This window comes from Hypanus sabinus, unplaced genomic scaffold (assembly GCF_030144855.1).
Source record: "Hypanus sabinus isolate sHypSab1 unplaced genomic scaffold, sHypSab1.hap1 scaffold_2371, whole genome shotgun sequence".
NCBI lineage: Eukaryota > Metazoa > Chordata > Chondrichthyes > Myliobatiformes > Dasyatidae > Hypanus > Hypanus sabinus.
Genome location: NW_026780488.1, coordinates 1 through 15243, shown reverse-complemented (window position 1 = coordinate 15243; position 15243 = coordinate 1). Strand labels below are relative to the sequence as shown.

At 50.3% G+C, this 15243-nt stretch overlaps 1 protein-coding gene across 3 annotated transcripts; it reads right to left on the bottom strand.

Annotated features, from left to right (window-relative positions):
• Window positions 1-243: 243 nt before the first annotated feature.
• Window positions 244-13088, bottom strand: LOC132387931 (CD209 antigen-like protein C). 3 transcript variants are annotated; one of them, XM_059960250.1, is made up of 8 exons: window positions 12901-13088; window positions 11670-11789; window positions 8643-8759; window positions 5448-5615; window positions 2782-2924; window positions 2289-2353; window positions 1091-1285; window positions 244-467 (listed from the first exon to the last, which is right to left on the bottom strand). In XM_059960250.1, the coding sequence occupies exons 2-7, from the start codon at window positions 11710-11712 to the stop codon at window positions 1096-1098; spliced, it is 726 nt and encodes a 241-aa protein (XP_059816233.1). In that variant the 5' UTR covers window positions 11713-11789; window positions 12901-13088; the 3' UTR covers window positions 244-467; window positions 1091-1095. The 3 variants fall into 3 exon arrangements, with proteins under 3 accessions (XP_059816233.1, XP_059816232.1, XP_059816234.1); XM_059960249.1 differs by having other exon boundaries at window positions 244-464; XM_059960251.1 differs by having other exon boundaries at window positions 244-464; window positions 5448-5552.
• Window positions 13089-15243: the final 2155 nt, after the last annotated feature.

Below are 15243 nucleotides of genomic sequence, written 5' to 3'. Positions count from 1 at the left end.
ACTGGTGAGGTCACATTTGGAGTTTTGTGAGCAGGTCTCGATCGCTTATCTCACAGGGGATGTGAGACATTGGAGAGGGTTCACTGGAATGATAACGGGATTGGACGTGGTATTATAGGAGGAGTATTTGACAGCTCCGGGAGACAGAACACCCACACACAGCGATTCAGGAACAGCTTCTTCCCATTCGCCATCACATCTTTCAACGCATCAGCAAGAACTCGACGTCTTTGCGGTGTTTATTAATATTTGTAATTTACATTAATTGTACATCTTTGCGCCTTACTGATGCTTCAAAAGAACAAATTTCGGGACTTATAAGTTACAGATAATAACTGAAATAGCGATTCCGGTGGAAAACATCCGATGGGGTGGACAGGACACTTGGCTGTCTTCACCAGTCACACTGAGTACAGGAGTCGGGAGGTAATGGTGCCGTGGTACAAGACATCGGTGAGGCCGCCCTGCTTTAGGAAAAAATGCCAGTGAACTGGATATATTGTACAGGGAGTTCTACGGGGATATCGCAGGAACTCGGAGGACTGAGTTATGGTGGAAGTTTCGGACTTTATTCCCTGGAGTGTAGTTATAACCTTACAGAGTTCCATAAACCCGAGAGGGGCACAGACAGAGGGAATGCGCACAGACTTTCACCCAGGGTTGGGTTATCGAGAACCAGACGGCACAGAGTTGAGGTGAGAGTGATTAGAAAACAGAAGGAGAGAGAGAGAGATCAGGGAGACGGCGGGTTTAGTGTGAACGGGGAGGGGACGTACAGAGTGCCTGGGGGAGGGAAGCGGAGAGAGGTGTAAGAGCTGGGCAGGGAGCAGAGAAAGTGCGGGCGGAGAAAGGTCGGGGGAATAAGGGGAGGCGAGGGCAGAGAGAAATGTAGAGGGAGCGGGGAAGAGCGGGACGTGGAGGAATGGCGAGAACGAAGAGGACGATGTTGGTGTCTGGTGGGGAGAATGTAATGGCGACAACAGGAGCAGATGCAGTAGGAAGAAGGGGTTGAGAGCGTGAGGAGGGAATTTGAAAGGATTTAGGAGTGAGACTAAAGGAGAGAGAAGGAGGAGAAAATGGTTGTAGTCACTTGATTCATGTCGAGTCCACTGGCTGTTGGCAGAGACCCTGGATCTTTTCAGGAATATCCGGGAACAAAGGTGCCGACTTCTCGCAAATGAAACGGTGATCACGATCGCAAGGGCGGTCTCCTACGTACGACTCGCAGTCTATGCAGACGGATTGCCCCGGGGACATATTGTGCAGGAGGCCCAAGCTCACATTCCTGTTAAAGAGGGTTAAACAATTTCAACAGAGTCAAAACAGCTCCAGCAGAGAACCCGAGTCGAGAGACCGTCCCCAAGATCATCCCTTGAATTCGCTCTCTCCTCATAGCCTGTGTCAGACCCAAACTCATCCCATTCAACCCCTCTCTCCCCACTGCCCCGTGCCAGTACACAGAAAAATACCCAGTTCCAATGTCTCCCCACAGCCCGTTCTTCCCCAATCTAATCCCACCGAACCGTTTCCTCACCACAGTCCACTGTCAGTCCCCATACAAATCGAACAGACCCTCCTTCCCCTCTCTGATCTGTTTCAGTCCCTGAACAAACCGCACGGTCCCACCGTTTTCCCACAGACCTATATCTGTCGCGAAATGAATCCCACTGTTCCACACTCTTCATTCAGCCCTGAACGGAGCCAGATTAATCCCGTTGCCCCTTCCTCTACCCAGAGCTTCCTGTCTGTATCCGAACATATCCCACTACACCGCGCTCTCCCCTCGGCCTCTGGTCCGCCTCCATGCTTACACCACCGGCACCCTCTCTCCCACATCCTTGCGTCAGTTCGCAGACTAATCTCGTTGCCACCGCCCTGTATCGGTCTCCAAACTAGTCCAGTTTTCCTTCTCCCGCTCCTCAGATCTAAGTCACTCTCTAAACTAATCCCAGTGTTACTCCCTCTACTAACAGCCCGGCGAATATCTCCAAAACAACCCCACTGCACCGCGCTCTCTTCACCCACATGCATCTGTACCAAAATAATTCCTGTATACTGATCTTTCGCCGCAGCACTTGACAGTTTCCTAAATATTCCCATTGTCCTGTCCTTCCCCGACAGACACCCCAAAATGTTCCCATTGCACCATCCCACCCCATTGAATCACACAACCCTATACCTACGTCAGTCTACAAACAAATCCCAAAGCCCCTCCCTGTTCCCACAAAACCACTTCCATTAAGTAAACAAACCCCATACCCCACCCGAGAGATCAGTCTAAATCTCACCCGACTTCGCATTTTCCGATCCAGTATGCATACTTTAGATACAAAACTTTACGCGATACAAAGCTCTGAGAAAATAAATTTATTTCATTAATGCCAAGAATTGAAAATTATCTACGTAGCTTCTCTCTGTTGATTACAAAAGGAATCTGTGATGGTTGGTTCACTCTGTGTCTGACCCCGGGAGTGTGTGATGGACGGTGTGGAGGGTGATTCGCTCTGTGTCTGACCACGGGAGTGTGTGATGGGACGGTGTGGAGGGAGATTCACTCTGTGTCTGACCCTGGGAGTGTGTGATGGAAAAGTGTGAAGGGAGATTCGCTCTGTGTCTCAACCCGTGAGTGTGCGCTCGAAGTGTATGGTGGGTATTCCTTCTGTGTTTGATTCCGGGAGTGTGTGATGGGACGGTGTGGAGGGAGATTCACTCTGTTTTTGACCCCGCTGGTATGTGATGATCCCTGGTTACTGTGGGATCTTCCCCTGCTGTGACACATACCGCTTCATCCCTTGTATTGACTTCCAGCAGCCTTGAATCACGGTTTGAACATTCTTGACTCGCTTGGCGGAAAGATGTTTCAAACGTGGAGACGTAATAACACCGGCCTTTATTTGTGACCCAGTCCTTGGAACACGTTTGCTCTGAAAATCAGGAACAAGGAACGGTGACACACCCGGCTGACACACAGAGTAAATTTCCTTCCATGTGGTCCCATCACGCACACCTGAGTTCAGGAAGAGAGTGAATCTCCACCAACGCCGTACTATCGTACAAATTACAAGGCTCAGGCGTAGTGAAGTTCTCTCCAAACCATCCATCACGCACTTCCGGTGTCAAGACACAGAGTGAATTCCGTACCACTCTGTCTTATCGCACACGCCAGGGGGAGACACAGAATCTGCCGTCTGGTACCTATTGAGGCGACCTCTACCCCACCGCTGAAACACTCACAAATCGATGCTCGCTCAACACCGTCCCATCACACACTCGGTGTGTCAGAAACAGAGCGATGCTTCCTCCACTCCGTCCCATCACACACTCGGTGTGTCAGAAACAGAGCGATGCTTCCTCCACACCGTCCCATCACACACCACTGAGCGGAACTCCATCCCGGCACGCGTCAACTTTCCGGGTGTCAGACACACACGCGACTCCAACCCCTTAAAAACACTCGCCCATCCCCTATAGACACAGATTTAAGTTCCCTGCACACCGCCCGATCACACACTCACATTGTCAGAAACAGATTGACTCTCTTTCTCCACGGACCCATCACAGACCCTCGGGGTCAGACGTGGAGCGAAGCTCCCATCACACACGCCGGAGCTCAGACGTGAAGTGAGGATCCCCTCCACTCTGTCCCAACACACACATTAGGAGTCACACACAGAGTTTAGTTCCCTCTACAAACCTCATCACGCACTTCCTATCAGCCCGAGAGTGAATCACTTTCTCCAAGGCCTCATCACTCATTCCAGCGGAGTGAATCTCCCTTCACACCGTCCCATCACACACTAACGGGGTCAGACACAGAGTGAATCTCCCTCCACAACATCCCAGCACACAATCCCGGGGTCAGACACAGAGTGAATCTCCCTCCACACTATCCCATCACACACTCCCGGGGTCAGACACAGAGTGAATCTCCCTTCACACCGTCCCATCACACACTACCGGGGTCAGACACAGAGTGAATCTCCCTCCACACCGTCCCATCACACACTCCCGGGGTCAGACACAGAATGAATCTCCCTACACACCGTCCCATCACACACTCCCGGGGTCAGACACAGAGTGAATCTCCCTACACACCGTCCCATCACACACTACCGGGGTCAGACACAGAGTGAATCTCCCTACACACCGTCCCGACACACACTCCCGGGGTCAGACACAGAGTGAATCTCCCTACACACCGTCCCGACACACACTCCCGGGGTCAGACACAGAGTGAATCTCCCTACACACCGTCCCGTCACACTCTCCCGGGGTCAGACACAGAGTGAATCTCCCTACACACTGTCCCGTCACACACTCCCGTGGTCAGACACAGAGTGAATCTCCCTCCGCACTGTCCCATTACACACTCCTGGGGTCAGACACAGTGTGTAATTCCCTCCACACCGCCCCTCACACAATCCCTGGGTAGCCGATAAAATTTATATCCCTCCACTGAGTCCAATCACACACATCCTTGGTCAGACACAGTGTGAATCTCTCTCTCCACGGCCCCATCACGACTCTCCCTCTACAGCTTCCAATCACACCACAGAGCAGACTGTCAGACACAGAGGGAAGCTGCCACCACTCGGTCTTATCACACACTTCAAGTCTAACACGAGTCCCCCTCCTTACGTCCCATCGCACTCTCTGGTGAGTCACAGAATGAAGCTCTCTCTGTACCGTCTCACTACACTTCCCTGTGTTCACACACAAAGTGAAGTTCACTCACGGGGTCAGACTCCCTCGATAACATAAAATCACAAAATCTGGTGTCACAGAGAATGACGGTTCATCTGTTCTGTCCCATCACAAACTCTTTGAGTGAGACACAAACGCTCTATCTCCGTACGATCCCATTACACACTCTAGGAGTCAGACACAGAGTGAAACTCCCTCTACACGGTCCGATCACTCACACCCGGAGTCAGACACAGAGTGAACCTCCCTCTGCACCGTCGCATCACTCACTCCCGGATTCAGACGCAAATTGATGTCCCCTCTGTACCGTCCCGTCACACAGAGTGAAACTCTCTGTGCACGGTCTGTGCAGACTTCAGAGCTCAGACATGGGGTGAATCTCTCTGGGCACTTCCAATCACACGATCCCGCTGTCAGACACAGTATAGCTGGAGCCATACCGATCGATCAAAGAATCCCCGAGTCAGATATAGAGCGAAGCTGTAATGTTACGTCTCACAATCCAGTGGTCTGACACAGAGTGGATCCACATCGCAACGTCCCATCACACTCTCCTGGATTCAGTGATAGAGAGAAAGCTCCTCCACGCAGCCCCATCACACACTCACCCGATCAAGGACAGAGTGGATCATCCTCTATAACATTTCTTCACACAATCCAAATGTCAAGCACAGAGTGATTCTTCCTCTCTCCATGCCTGCCCTGTGATGAGGAGCGAGTTAAAGAGGGGGATGATGCCTCACCTCTTCTGCTGGTCAACAATTCACAGATTTGAGCCTTGGTTTCGTTGACAGATCTGTACTTCGTTTCCATCTCAGTGAACTGGTGACGGAGATCGCTGTGCATTCCTGTAAGATCGGGCAGATTAGAGTTCCGGTGACAAGTTTCGTTCGTCTGACGAATCTGTGATACTGAAAGATATGGTAAAGGATGTTAAGCGTTTACAGTGACACGTGTGTCAGCGTCACGCTACCGAACGGGTCACAGAGAGTGTTGTGTCAGTGTCACGGTGAAGGGTGTCACTGTGAAGGATGTGCTCGTGGTACAGTGAGAGGAAACGGCGCCACCTTGAGGGGCGTGTTTGTGTTACTCTGACGGGTATATCAATGTCCCGGTGAAGGTGTTGTTGTTACCGTGGGGGGGTCTGCGTCAGTGTCGTGCGCGGCATGTCCGAGTTGCTGTGAAGAGCCTGTCGGTGTCACTGTGATAGGAGTTTCAATGCCCCGGCGGGAATTGACAATGACGTTTCCAGGTGTCATGGTGAGGTGTGTGCTGGTCGCAAAGAGAAGGTTATGTCAGGAACAAAGTGAGAGACATGTCATGGCCACGGTGTGTGTGAGAGCGACACGCTGAGGTGTGTGTCGGTGCAATGAAGAGTTGTACGTCGATGCCACTGTGTTCATTGTGAATTTATCTGTCGGTATCTGTTAAGTGGTTTGCCTGGTTCAGGGTGAGGTGTGGGTATTTGCCTCAGTGACAATGCATCGGCATAATATTGAGGGGTGATACTGTCTCGGTAAGGGGTATTACAGTGACGTGTGAGTCTTTGTCACGATGCGGTGTAGAGCGGATCGCGCTGAGATCCCTGAAGTTGTCACGGTGTGCGGTACCTCAGTGTCACGGTGAAGAGCGTGTCGGTGTCACTGTGAGGCGTGTTTCAGTGTCGCTAGAGAAATTTATCAATAACACGGTCAGGGGCATGTCAATATTACAGTGAGGGGTACTTTGCGGTCAGTGTGACAGCCACGTGTGTGAAACGGCGATGGTCGTGTCAGTGTCGCGGTTAGGAGTGTATCTGCATCTCGTTGAAGTTCGTGACCATGCTCCGGTAAGAGTATTGTTGATGTTCTGGTGAATGGCGTGTCGGTGTCAGCATGAGTCCGGATTGCGTTACGGTAAAGGCCGTGTTTTTATCACGGTTTGGAGTGTGTCCGTGTTATCGAACATAGAGTAATACAGCACAGTTAAGGCCCTTCGGCTCGCAATGTTGTCTCGACCCCTAAAACGCTGCCTCCCGTACAACCCACCACCTTAAACTCCTCCATCTATCTGTCTAGTAGGATCTTAAATTTCACTATTGTATCTGCCTCCACCACTGACTCAGGAAGTGCAGTCCCCTCACTAACCACTCTCTGAATGAAAATAATCTTCCTCTAATATCCCCCTTGAACATCCCTCCCCTTATCTTAAAGCCATATCCTCTTGTATTGAGCAGTATTGACCTGAGGAAGAGTGCTGGCTGTCCACTCTACCGTTTCCTCTTAATATCTTGTATACCTCTATCTTGTCTTGTCTCATCCTCCTTCCCTCCAAAGAGTAAAACCCTAGCTCCCTTAATCTCGGATCATAATGCATACTCTCTAAACGAGGCAGCATCTTGGTAAATTTCCTCTGTACCTTTTCTAACGCTTCCACAACCAGCCTTCAGTGAGAACATCAGAACAGGACACCAGTACTCCAAGTGTGGCTGCATCATTGCATCGCGACTTTTAAACTCTGTCCCTCGACTTATGAAAGCTAACAACCATAATCGATTTAACTACGCTGTCTACCTATGAGGCAACTTTCCGGGATCTGTGGACATGTACCCCCAGTTCTCTCTGCTCCACCACACTACTAAGTATCCTGCCATTTACTTTGTACTCTGCCTTGGAGTTTGCCCTTCCAAAGTGTACCACCTCAAACCTTTCCGGGTTGAACTCCATCTGCCACTTCACAGCCCACATCTGCATTCCACCAATTTTTCTATGCAATCATCGACAATCCTTAACACTATTCACAAGACCACCAACCTTTGTGTTGTCTCCAAACTTACCAACTCGCGGAAAAATCACGGAAAGCAGAGGTACTAGCACCGATCCTCGAGGAACACCACGAGTCACGGACATCCAATTCGAATGTACTCCCTCCACCACGACACGCTGCTTTCTCCAGGCAAGCCCAATGTGAATCCAACTGGACAAGCTTCCCTGGAGCCCATGCCTTCTGACTTTCTAAATAAGCTCCACCGTGTGGAACTTTGTCAAATGCCTCACTCAATTCCATGTAAATCACATTCTCTGCTCTACCCTCATCTGTATGCCTGTTCACCTCCTCAAAGAATTCTATCAGGATTGTTAGACAAGATCTGCACTTCACAAAGCCATGCTGACTGTCCCTGTTCAGACCATGATTACTAAATGCCCATAGGTGTTATCCCTAAGAATCTTTTCCAACAGCTTTTCCGCCACGGACGGAAGACTCACTGGGATATAATTACCCGGACTATCTCTACCTCCTTACTTGAACAGGAGGGCAAAATGCGCCTCCCTCCAATCCTGCCGGGCCATTCCCGTGGACAGCGCGGACATAACGATTCTACCCAGGGGATCAACAATCTCTTCTCTCTCCTCGTGAAGCAGCCTGAGGAATATTCTTTTAGGTTCCTGTGACTTAACCGTCTGAATGTATTTAATCAACTACAACAGCTCCTCTCCCCTAATATCAGCATACTCCAGAACATCAAACTCCCCCATATTGTCTTCACCATCATCAAGTTCCCTCTCATTGGTGAATACCGAAGAGAAGTATTCAGTGAGGACCTCGCTCACTTCCACAGTCTCCAGGCACATCTTCCCACCTTTATCTCTAATCGCTCCAACCTTCACTCCTGTCATACTTTTGGTCTTCACATAATAAAAGAATGCCTTGTTTTCCTTTACACTATTGGCCTTCTCTTGCTTCCTTCTTTCTGTCGACCGCGCCATCTTCATCTCTTTTCTTTCTAACCTACGTTCCCCAATAGATATATCTCATCCTTGCTTCCTAATCAATGCTGCCTTCTTCCATCGGTGATATGGTAAGGGGTGGTTTTGGTATCGCTGTTGTGTTTTACAATCTCTATATATACCAGTCTCTTTGTTTACGATCTGACTCCATCCGGCGGCAGTTCCACTCACCATAGATCGAGAGACCGGCCACAGTCACGATGAAGGCGGACGTAACTAGGCAGAGTAGGCAGATCAGACGGTACGGCCTATTTCTGATTTTCACTTTCGACTCCCGTTCTTGCGCAGCTGTGGAGAGACCATACGACCATAAGATCACAATAAATATTTAATAAGACAATAGGAACTACTTAATGAATACTTTACTTCAGTATCTTAGTGATTGCCGTGATGACTTGCAGCAGACTGAAAAGTATGAGCATGTAGATGTTACGAAAGTGGATGTAATGGAGCTTTTGGAAAGCGTCAAATTGGATAAGTCGCCGGTACCGGACGAAATACACCTCAGGCTACTGTGGGAGACGAGGGAAGAGATTGCTGAGGCTTTGGTAATAATCTATGCATCATCAATGGAGACATGGAAGGTTCTTGTGGGATTGGAAGGTTGCGGATATTGTTCCTTTATTCCGGAACGGGAGAAGAGATAGTCCAGGAAATTATAGACCAGTGAGTCTTACCCAGCGGTTGGTAAGTTGATGGATAATATCCTGAGAGGCAGGATTTATGAACATTTGGAGAAGTATAATATGTTTAGGAGTTGTCAGCATGGCTTTGTAAAGGGAAGATCGTGCCTTACGAGACTGATTGCATTTTTGTGGGGATGTGACTGAATACATTGATAAGGAAGAACAGTTGATGTACTATATATGGATTTCAGCAAAGCATTTTATAAGGTACCCCATGCAAGGCTTACTGAGAAAGTAAAGAGGAATGGGATCAAGGGGATATTGCTTTGTGGATCCACAACTGGCTTGCCCACAGAAGGCAAGGAGTGGTTGTAGACTGGTCATATTCTGTATGGAAGTCGGTCACCAGTGTAGTGCATCTGGGATCTATTCTGGGACCCGTATTCTTCGTGACTTTTTTAAATGTACTGGCTGAAGATGTGGAGGGATGGGTTTGTAAGTTTGCTGATGACACAATGTTTGGAGGTGTTGTGGATAGCTTGAGGGATGTCAGAAGTTAGAGCGGGACATTGATAGGGTGCAAAACCGGGCTACGAAATGGCATATGGCGTTCAAACCAGCTAAATGTGAAGTGGTTTATTTTGATAGGTCAAATACGATGGCAGATAATAGTATTAATGCTAAGACTCTGGGCAGTGTAGAGAATCAGAGGGATCTTGGATTCCGAGCGCAGGTAGACTCTGTGATTAAGAATGCGTATGGTGGATTGGCCTTTATCAATCGTGGAATTGAACTTAGGAGATGAGTGGTAATGTCGCAGCGATATAGGATCCTGGACAGACCCTAGTTGGAGTATTCCGCTCAGTTCTGGTCGCCTCACTATAGGAAAGACGTAGAATCCATAGAAAGGGAGTAGAGGAGATTGACAAGGCTGTTTACTGTATTTGCGGACATGGTTTTAAGGTGTTTGGAAGTAGGTACAGAGTATTTTGTTTTACTCAGAGAGTGGTGAGGCTGCAGGAAGCAGTGGTGGAGCCGAAACCGATAGGCTCATTCATAGGACTCATGGATGGCTACATGGAGCTTAGAAAAAATAGTGGGTTCTGGGTAAAGCCTAGGTAGTTCGAAGGGAGGGACGTGTTCGTCACAACTTTATGGACCGATGAGCCTGTATTGTGTAGCCTGTTTTCTATGTTTCAATGTTTCTATATACATCACAAACAGGAGAGGTCCTGCAGAATAGTCTCAGTTAAAGAGAGAGGACAGAGCCGGCAGACGATAAGGTGCAAGGGGCCACGACGAGGTTGATCGTGAGGCCAGGAGTTCATCTGATCGTCCAAGGGGTCCGTTCTATAAACCGATAGAAATGGGGAATAATCCGTCCTTTAGACCGGTGGAACGTGCTTTCGTAACATTCTCCCTGATGGGAGGGAGTCGGGTTGGGTTGGGTGTGGTTCTATGGATTTGCTGGCTGTTTCATGGAGACGGCTGGAAATGTAGACAGTGTCCACAGATAGCTGTCTGGCTTATTTTCTCGGGAAGGAGAGATCAGGTACGGGGAGAAGATGTAATCTACCTGGACTTTAGCAAGGTATCAGACGGTGCACTGCTCTGGAAGATGATGGTACAGGGGTCGGGAGGTCACGTTGCAGATGTACAGTGACGCCACTCTCGTTCAGTGTCGGTCGCCTGTTATTGGAAAGGCCACGGAGCTAGAAGGTTTACGAGGATGTTGGGCTCGGGGGAGTGAGGCGTGGAGAGAGGTCGGGCGTGTGGGGACTTTATTCCTTAGAGCGCAGTGGTGACCTTACAGAATTGTATAAAACCACGAGGGGCGCAGGCAGGGTGAATGAGCACAGACGTTTCTCAGGTTCGGGGTATCGGAAACCAGAGGGCACAGGATTGGTGAGAGTCGATGGCGTGGAGGGAGAGAGTTGAGTTAGGGAGTGGTGATAGAGAGGAAGGAGGTAGACAGGGATGAGATGGGTAAATAAAAAGTGAGAGTGAGAGCTTAGGGGTGTAGAGAGACGGAGATGGGGCGGAGGGGGAAGACTGGGGATATGGGGAGAAACCGGGGCATAGATGGGGAAACGTTTGTAGGAGATTAGCTGGGAAGAATCGGGAACCGAGCAGAGGAGGCGATTGCAGTAGGGAGAGCGTGGCGGGTAGTGTGGGAAGAATTGGGAGAAAGGGCAGAGCAAAGAGAACGAGGAGAAGGAGAATGTTACCGGATTGGAATGAACAATTTATGGATAGAGATCGGGCAGGTTGGGACTTTAATTCTTGGAGTGTAGGTGTGACCACACAAAGGCGTATGAAAACACGAGCAGTGAAGGCGTACGGTTATTTTCCATAGACTTGGAGAATTGAAGACCAGAGCGAATAGGTCTAAGTTTAAGTGGGAATGGGATTTAATTTGGACCCATTTGACAACCTTTCATTATCCAGATTGTGGTCAGTCTATGGGACGAGCTGACAGAGGAAGTGGTCCAAGCAGATGGAGTAGAAACTTGAACACTTGGGAGTATGACACGTGACGCTCCAGAATGACGTCATCGCTGTGAACTCTGACCTGTTTCTGCAGTGGTTGACAGCCCGCCGGCTCCCGAACACATGTGAGGATCTTCGTCCGCATCGATGCGGGGTTTATTTTTCCGAACGTTCAGCTCTGAGTAGGTGGTGTTCTGACCGTCTGGGAGAGAGAGTCGGACAGGCCGTTTAGTAAGAGAATGAGAGCGGCACGGAATGGAGGAGGGAGTCGCGGAGACAAAGAAGAAAGAGAGGGGCTAGTAAAGGGAGAGATGGTATGAGGCAGTGAGGGAGAGTGTGAAGGAGAGCCGGGAGAGAGAGAAGACAAAGACGTGGAGACAGAGGGAAGGCAAAAAAATATGGAGAGAGAGGGGAGAGTGCGATGTGGGCATTCGGCAGGAAAATACGAGAGAAAGAACGGGGAGTGAAAGCGGAGAAGGGCAGATTCTGTCGGGGTAGTGAATGGAGGGGAATAGGAAGGGACAGGGAAGGCGGGAGGAAGTAGGAGAGGGATGGGGAAACGAGAACAAGAGAATTTCAGTGAGAGGGGAAAGAGCGAGTGGGGAGAGCGACGGGGAGCGGAAGAGTTGGTGGATGGAGAGAAAAAAAAGGCGTGGGGGGGAGATGAGCGGCAAGCTTCGAGACAGACAGGTAGGAAGAACGGGCGGGGTTGACGGGGGGATAAGAGTGAGCAGAGAGAGTGCGAGAGGGAGATTGAGAGCGGTAGAGACGGTGACTGTGATAGAAGAGAGACCGGAGGGAAAAGGGGCGATGAGAGAGAACGGGACAGTGGGAGACAGTAGGGGAAATAGAGTGAGGGTGGGACAGGGGAGGGAGGGAGAGAGGAGATGGGGTGAGAGAAGGAGAAATAGGGAATAGATAGTGGGGCTTAGAAAAAGGAGAGAGGGTTAATATTTAATAACGCACTCCTTCTCAGTGTCTCCAACACAGTCCTGCCTCCTCACCACAGCGACATGAATCTAACTGATCTCCACCACCCTTTCCCCACATCGCTTGCTCCTAATTGCCGGTTCATCTGCATATCATGCCATCTTCACAAATCACTCCCTGCACACTCCATCCACGGCGCGACCTCTAATTCGCCCCTCCGCACCGATCGTTAAAGAGAGACAACTTCGCATCTCTCACGCGTTCCCTCCGAGTTATTCTCAAACAGGGTATCTTTAGGGTCAACTATACGTTTGCCCTGATATCCCTCGACAGGATTGGACACGTCACCTGAACAGAGTCAAACTAACAAAGATGAAACTAACCTCGATCTGTTCGAAGCTGGGACGCCGGGAGGGTCTTGAAATTAACTTCCGCGTATGATACATCAGATTCAGCTGGGGACAGAAGATTGAGAGTCAGTCACAGAGTGAAGCTCCCTCTGCACAGTCCCAATACACACTCCCGGGGTCAGACACAGTGTTAATCTCACACCATACCATCCCAATACACAGTCCAGTGGTCAGACACTGGGTGAAGATACCTCCAAACCGTACCATCTTACACTGCCCAGGGCAAAACAGAGTGAAGCATCCTCCACAATGTCCCATCACAAACTCCTGGGGTCAGACACGGAGAGATGCTCCCACCCCAAGGTACAATCACACACTAATGGGGTCAGACACCGAGTGAAGCTCCTCCACATTGTCCTAGGTTTCCGTTCGATAATCCGATAAAAACGGGGCAGATGCCGTCCTTGTGACTGTTGGGGCTTGTTTTCGTACTTTCTCCCCGATGAGATGGAGTGCGGCTGGGTTGTGTGGGGTTCTGTGGTTACTCTGGCTGCTTCACGGAGACAGCAGGAAATGTAGACAGTGTCCACGGAGAGAACATGTGAGGTTTCCATCTTTAGAGTAACACAGCAGGGCGGCTGATTAGTGCAGTGCACCAGACGTGATTGATATGGGCTTCAATGATCTATTGTTAGGTTGCTCTATATAAGGGGGTGGCGTCAGGGGAGTTTAGACTGATCGATTTGATTGCCGAGGACCTGTTTGGATAATTTGTTGGTAAGATGTACACTGAAAAATACTGTCACAGGATCCCAGATTGTAGATCACTCTGTCAGATGGAAGAGAGGACGGGAGGGACGAAGAAAGAAAGGAGCGGTGAGAGAAGGAGGGAGGGCGGAGATCCGGAGTGTGGAAGTTGGAGGAGGGAGAGAGATACTGGATGGTCTGAGACCCAGGGAGAGTTGCCGGGCTAATTTGCTCGGGAAGGACTGATCAGGCACGGGGAGGAGATGTAATCTACCTAGACTTTAACAAGGTCTCAGATGGTAGACTGCTCTGGAAGTTGATGGTACAGGAGTGAGGAGGTCACGTTGTAGATGTACAGTGACGCCGCTCTTGTTCAGTGTTGGTCGCCCTGATATAGGAAAGGCCACTGTGCTGGAAGGTTTACGAGGATGTTGGACTCGGGGGAGTGAGGCATGGAGAGAGGTCGGGCAGGTCGGGACTTTATTCCTTGGAGCGCAGGGGCGACCTTACAGAGTTGTATAAAACGATGAGGGGCGCAGGCAAGGTGAATAAGCACAGACATTAATCGACGGGGGTATCGGGAACAAGAGGGCACAGGATTGGGGTGAGTGTCGATGGCATGGAAGGAGAGACATGAGGGCGGAAGGGGCTGTTAGAAATAAGGAGTTATGCAGCGGCAAGAGAGGGGTAAAGAGAAAGTGTTGGGAGCGAATAAGCGTGCAGCGAGGGTGGGGCGGAGGGGGAATAGTGTGGAGTTGGGGAGAAATAAGGGCTAGATGGAGAAAAGTTTGTAGGAGAGAGGTTGCGGAGAATCGGGAACCGAGTAGAGGAGGAGATTCCGGTAGCAGAGGGATAGAAAGAGAGTGAGAGAGAGAGAGAGTGAGTGAGAGAGAGAGAGAGAGAGAGAGAGAGAGAGAGAGAGAGAGAGAGAGAGAGAGAGAGAGAGAGAGAGAGAGAGAGAGAGAGAGAGAGAGAGAGAGAGAGAGAGAGAGAGGGGCATGAGGGAGAGAGGGGGGCATGAGGGAGGGAGAGAGGTAGAGAGAGAGGAGAGACAGGGGGCAGCAGAGGAGGCAGAGAGTGGGAGGTAGCGACAGGGGCGATGGGCGGAAGATTGAAAAGAAAGAATTGGAGAGAGAACGGAGTGTGAGAGGCGGAAACAGAGGGGAGAGGCAGGGGAGAGTGTCGGGAATAGTGCGAGGGCAGAGAGGTCTGAGGGAGTTCTAAGGAGAATGGGACTGAGAAGGGAGAGTGAGGGTGGAGAAAAGTGGGAGAGGGATGGGAAAGAGAGAAGAGAATTTGACAGAGAGAGAGAGGGGGGGGGGAGAGAGAGAGAGAGAGAGAGAGAGAGAGAGAGAAGAGTAAGGGGAGAGCGTCGGGGAAGGCAGAGAGGCGTAGTTAAGGAGGAGGTGAAGGCGCGAGGGGAGTTGAGGGGCAAATTTAGGGAGAAGGCGAGGTTGGAAGACCAGAGGGGCGGACGGGGAAGATGAGATTTAGCACAGAGTGAGGGAAAGAGCGCGAGGGGGAGATCGGAGTGGTAGAGACGGTGAATGTGATAGAGGAGAGTCGGGAGGGATAGGGGGTAATGAGGGAGGGCGAAGAGAAGGGGAAAGTGGGAGACTGCCGGAAACA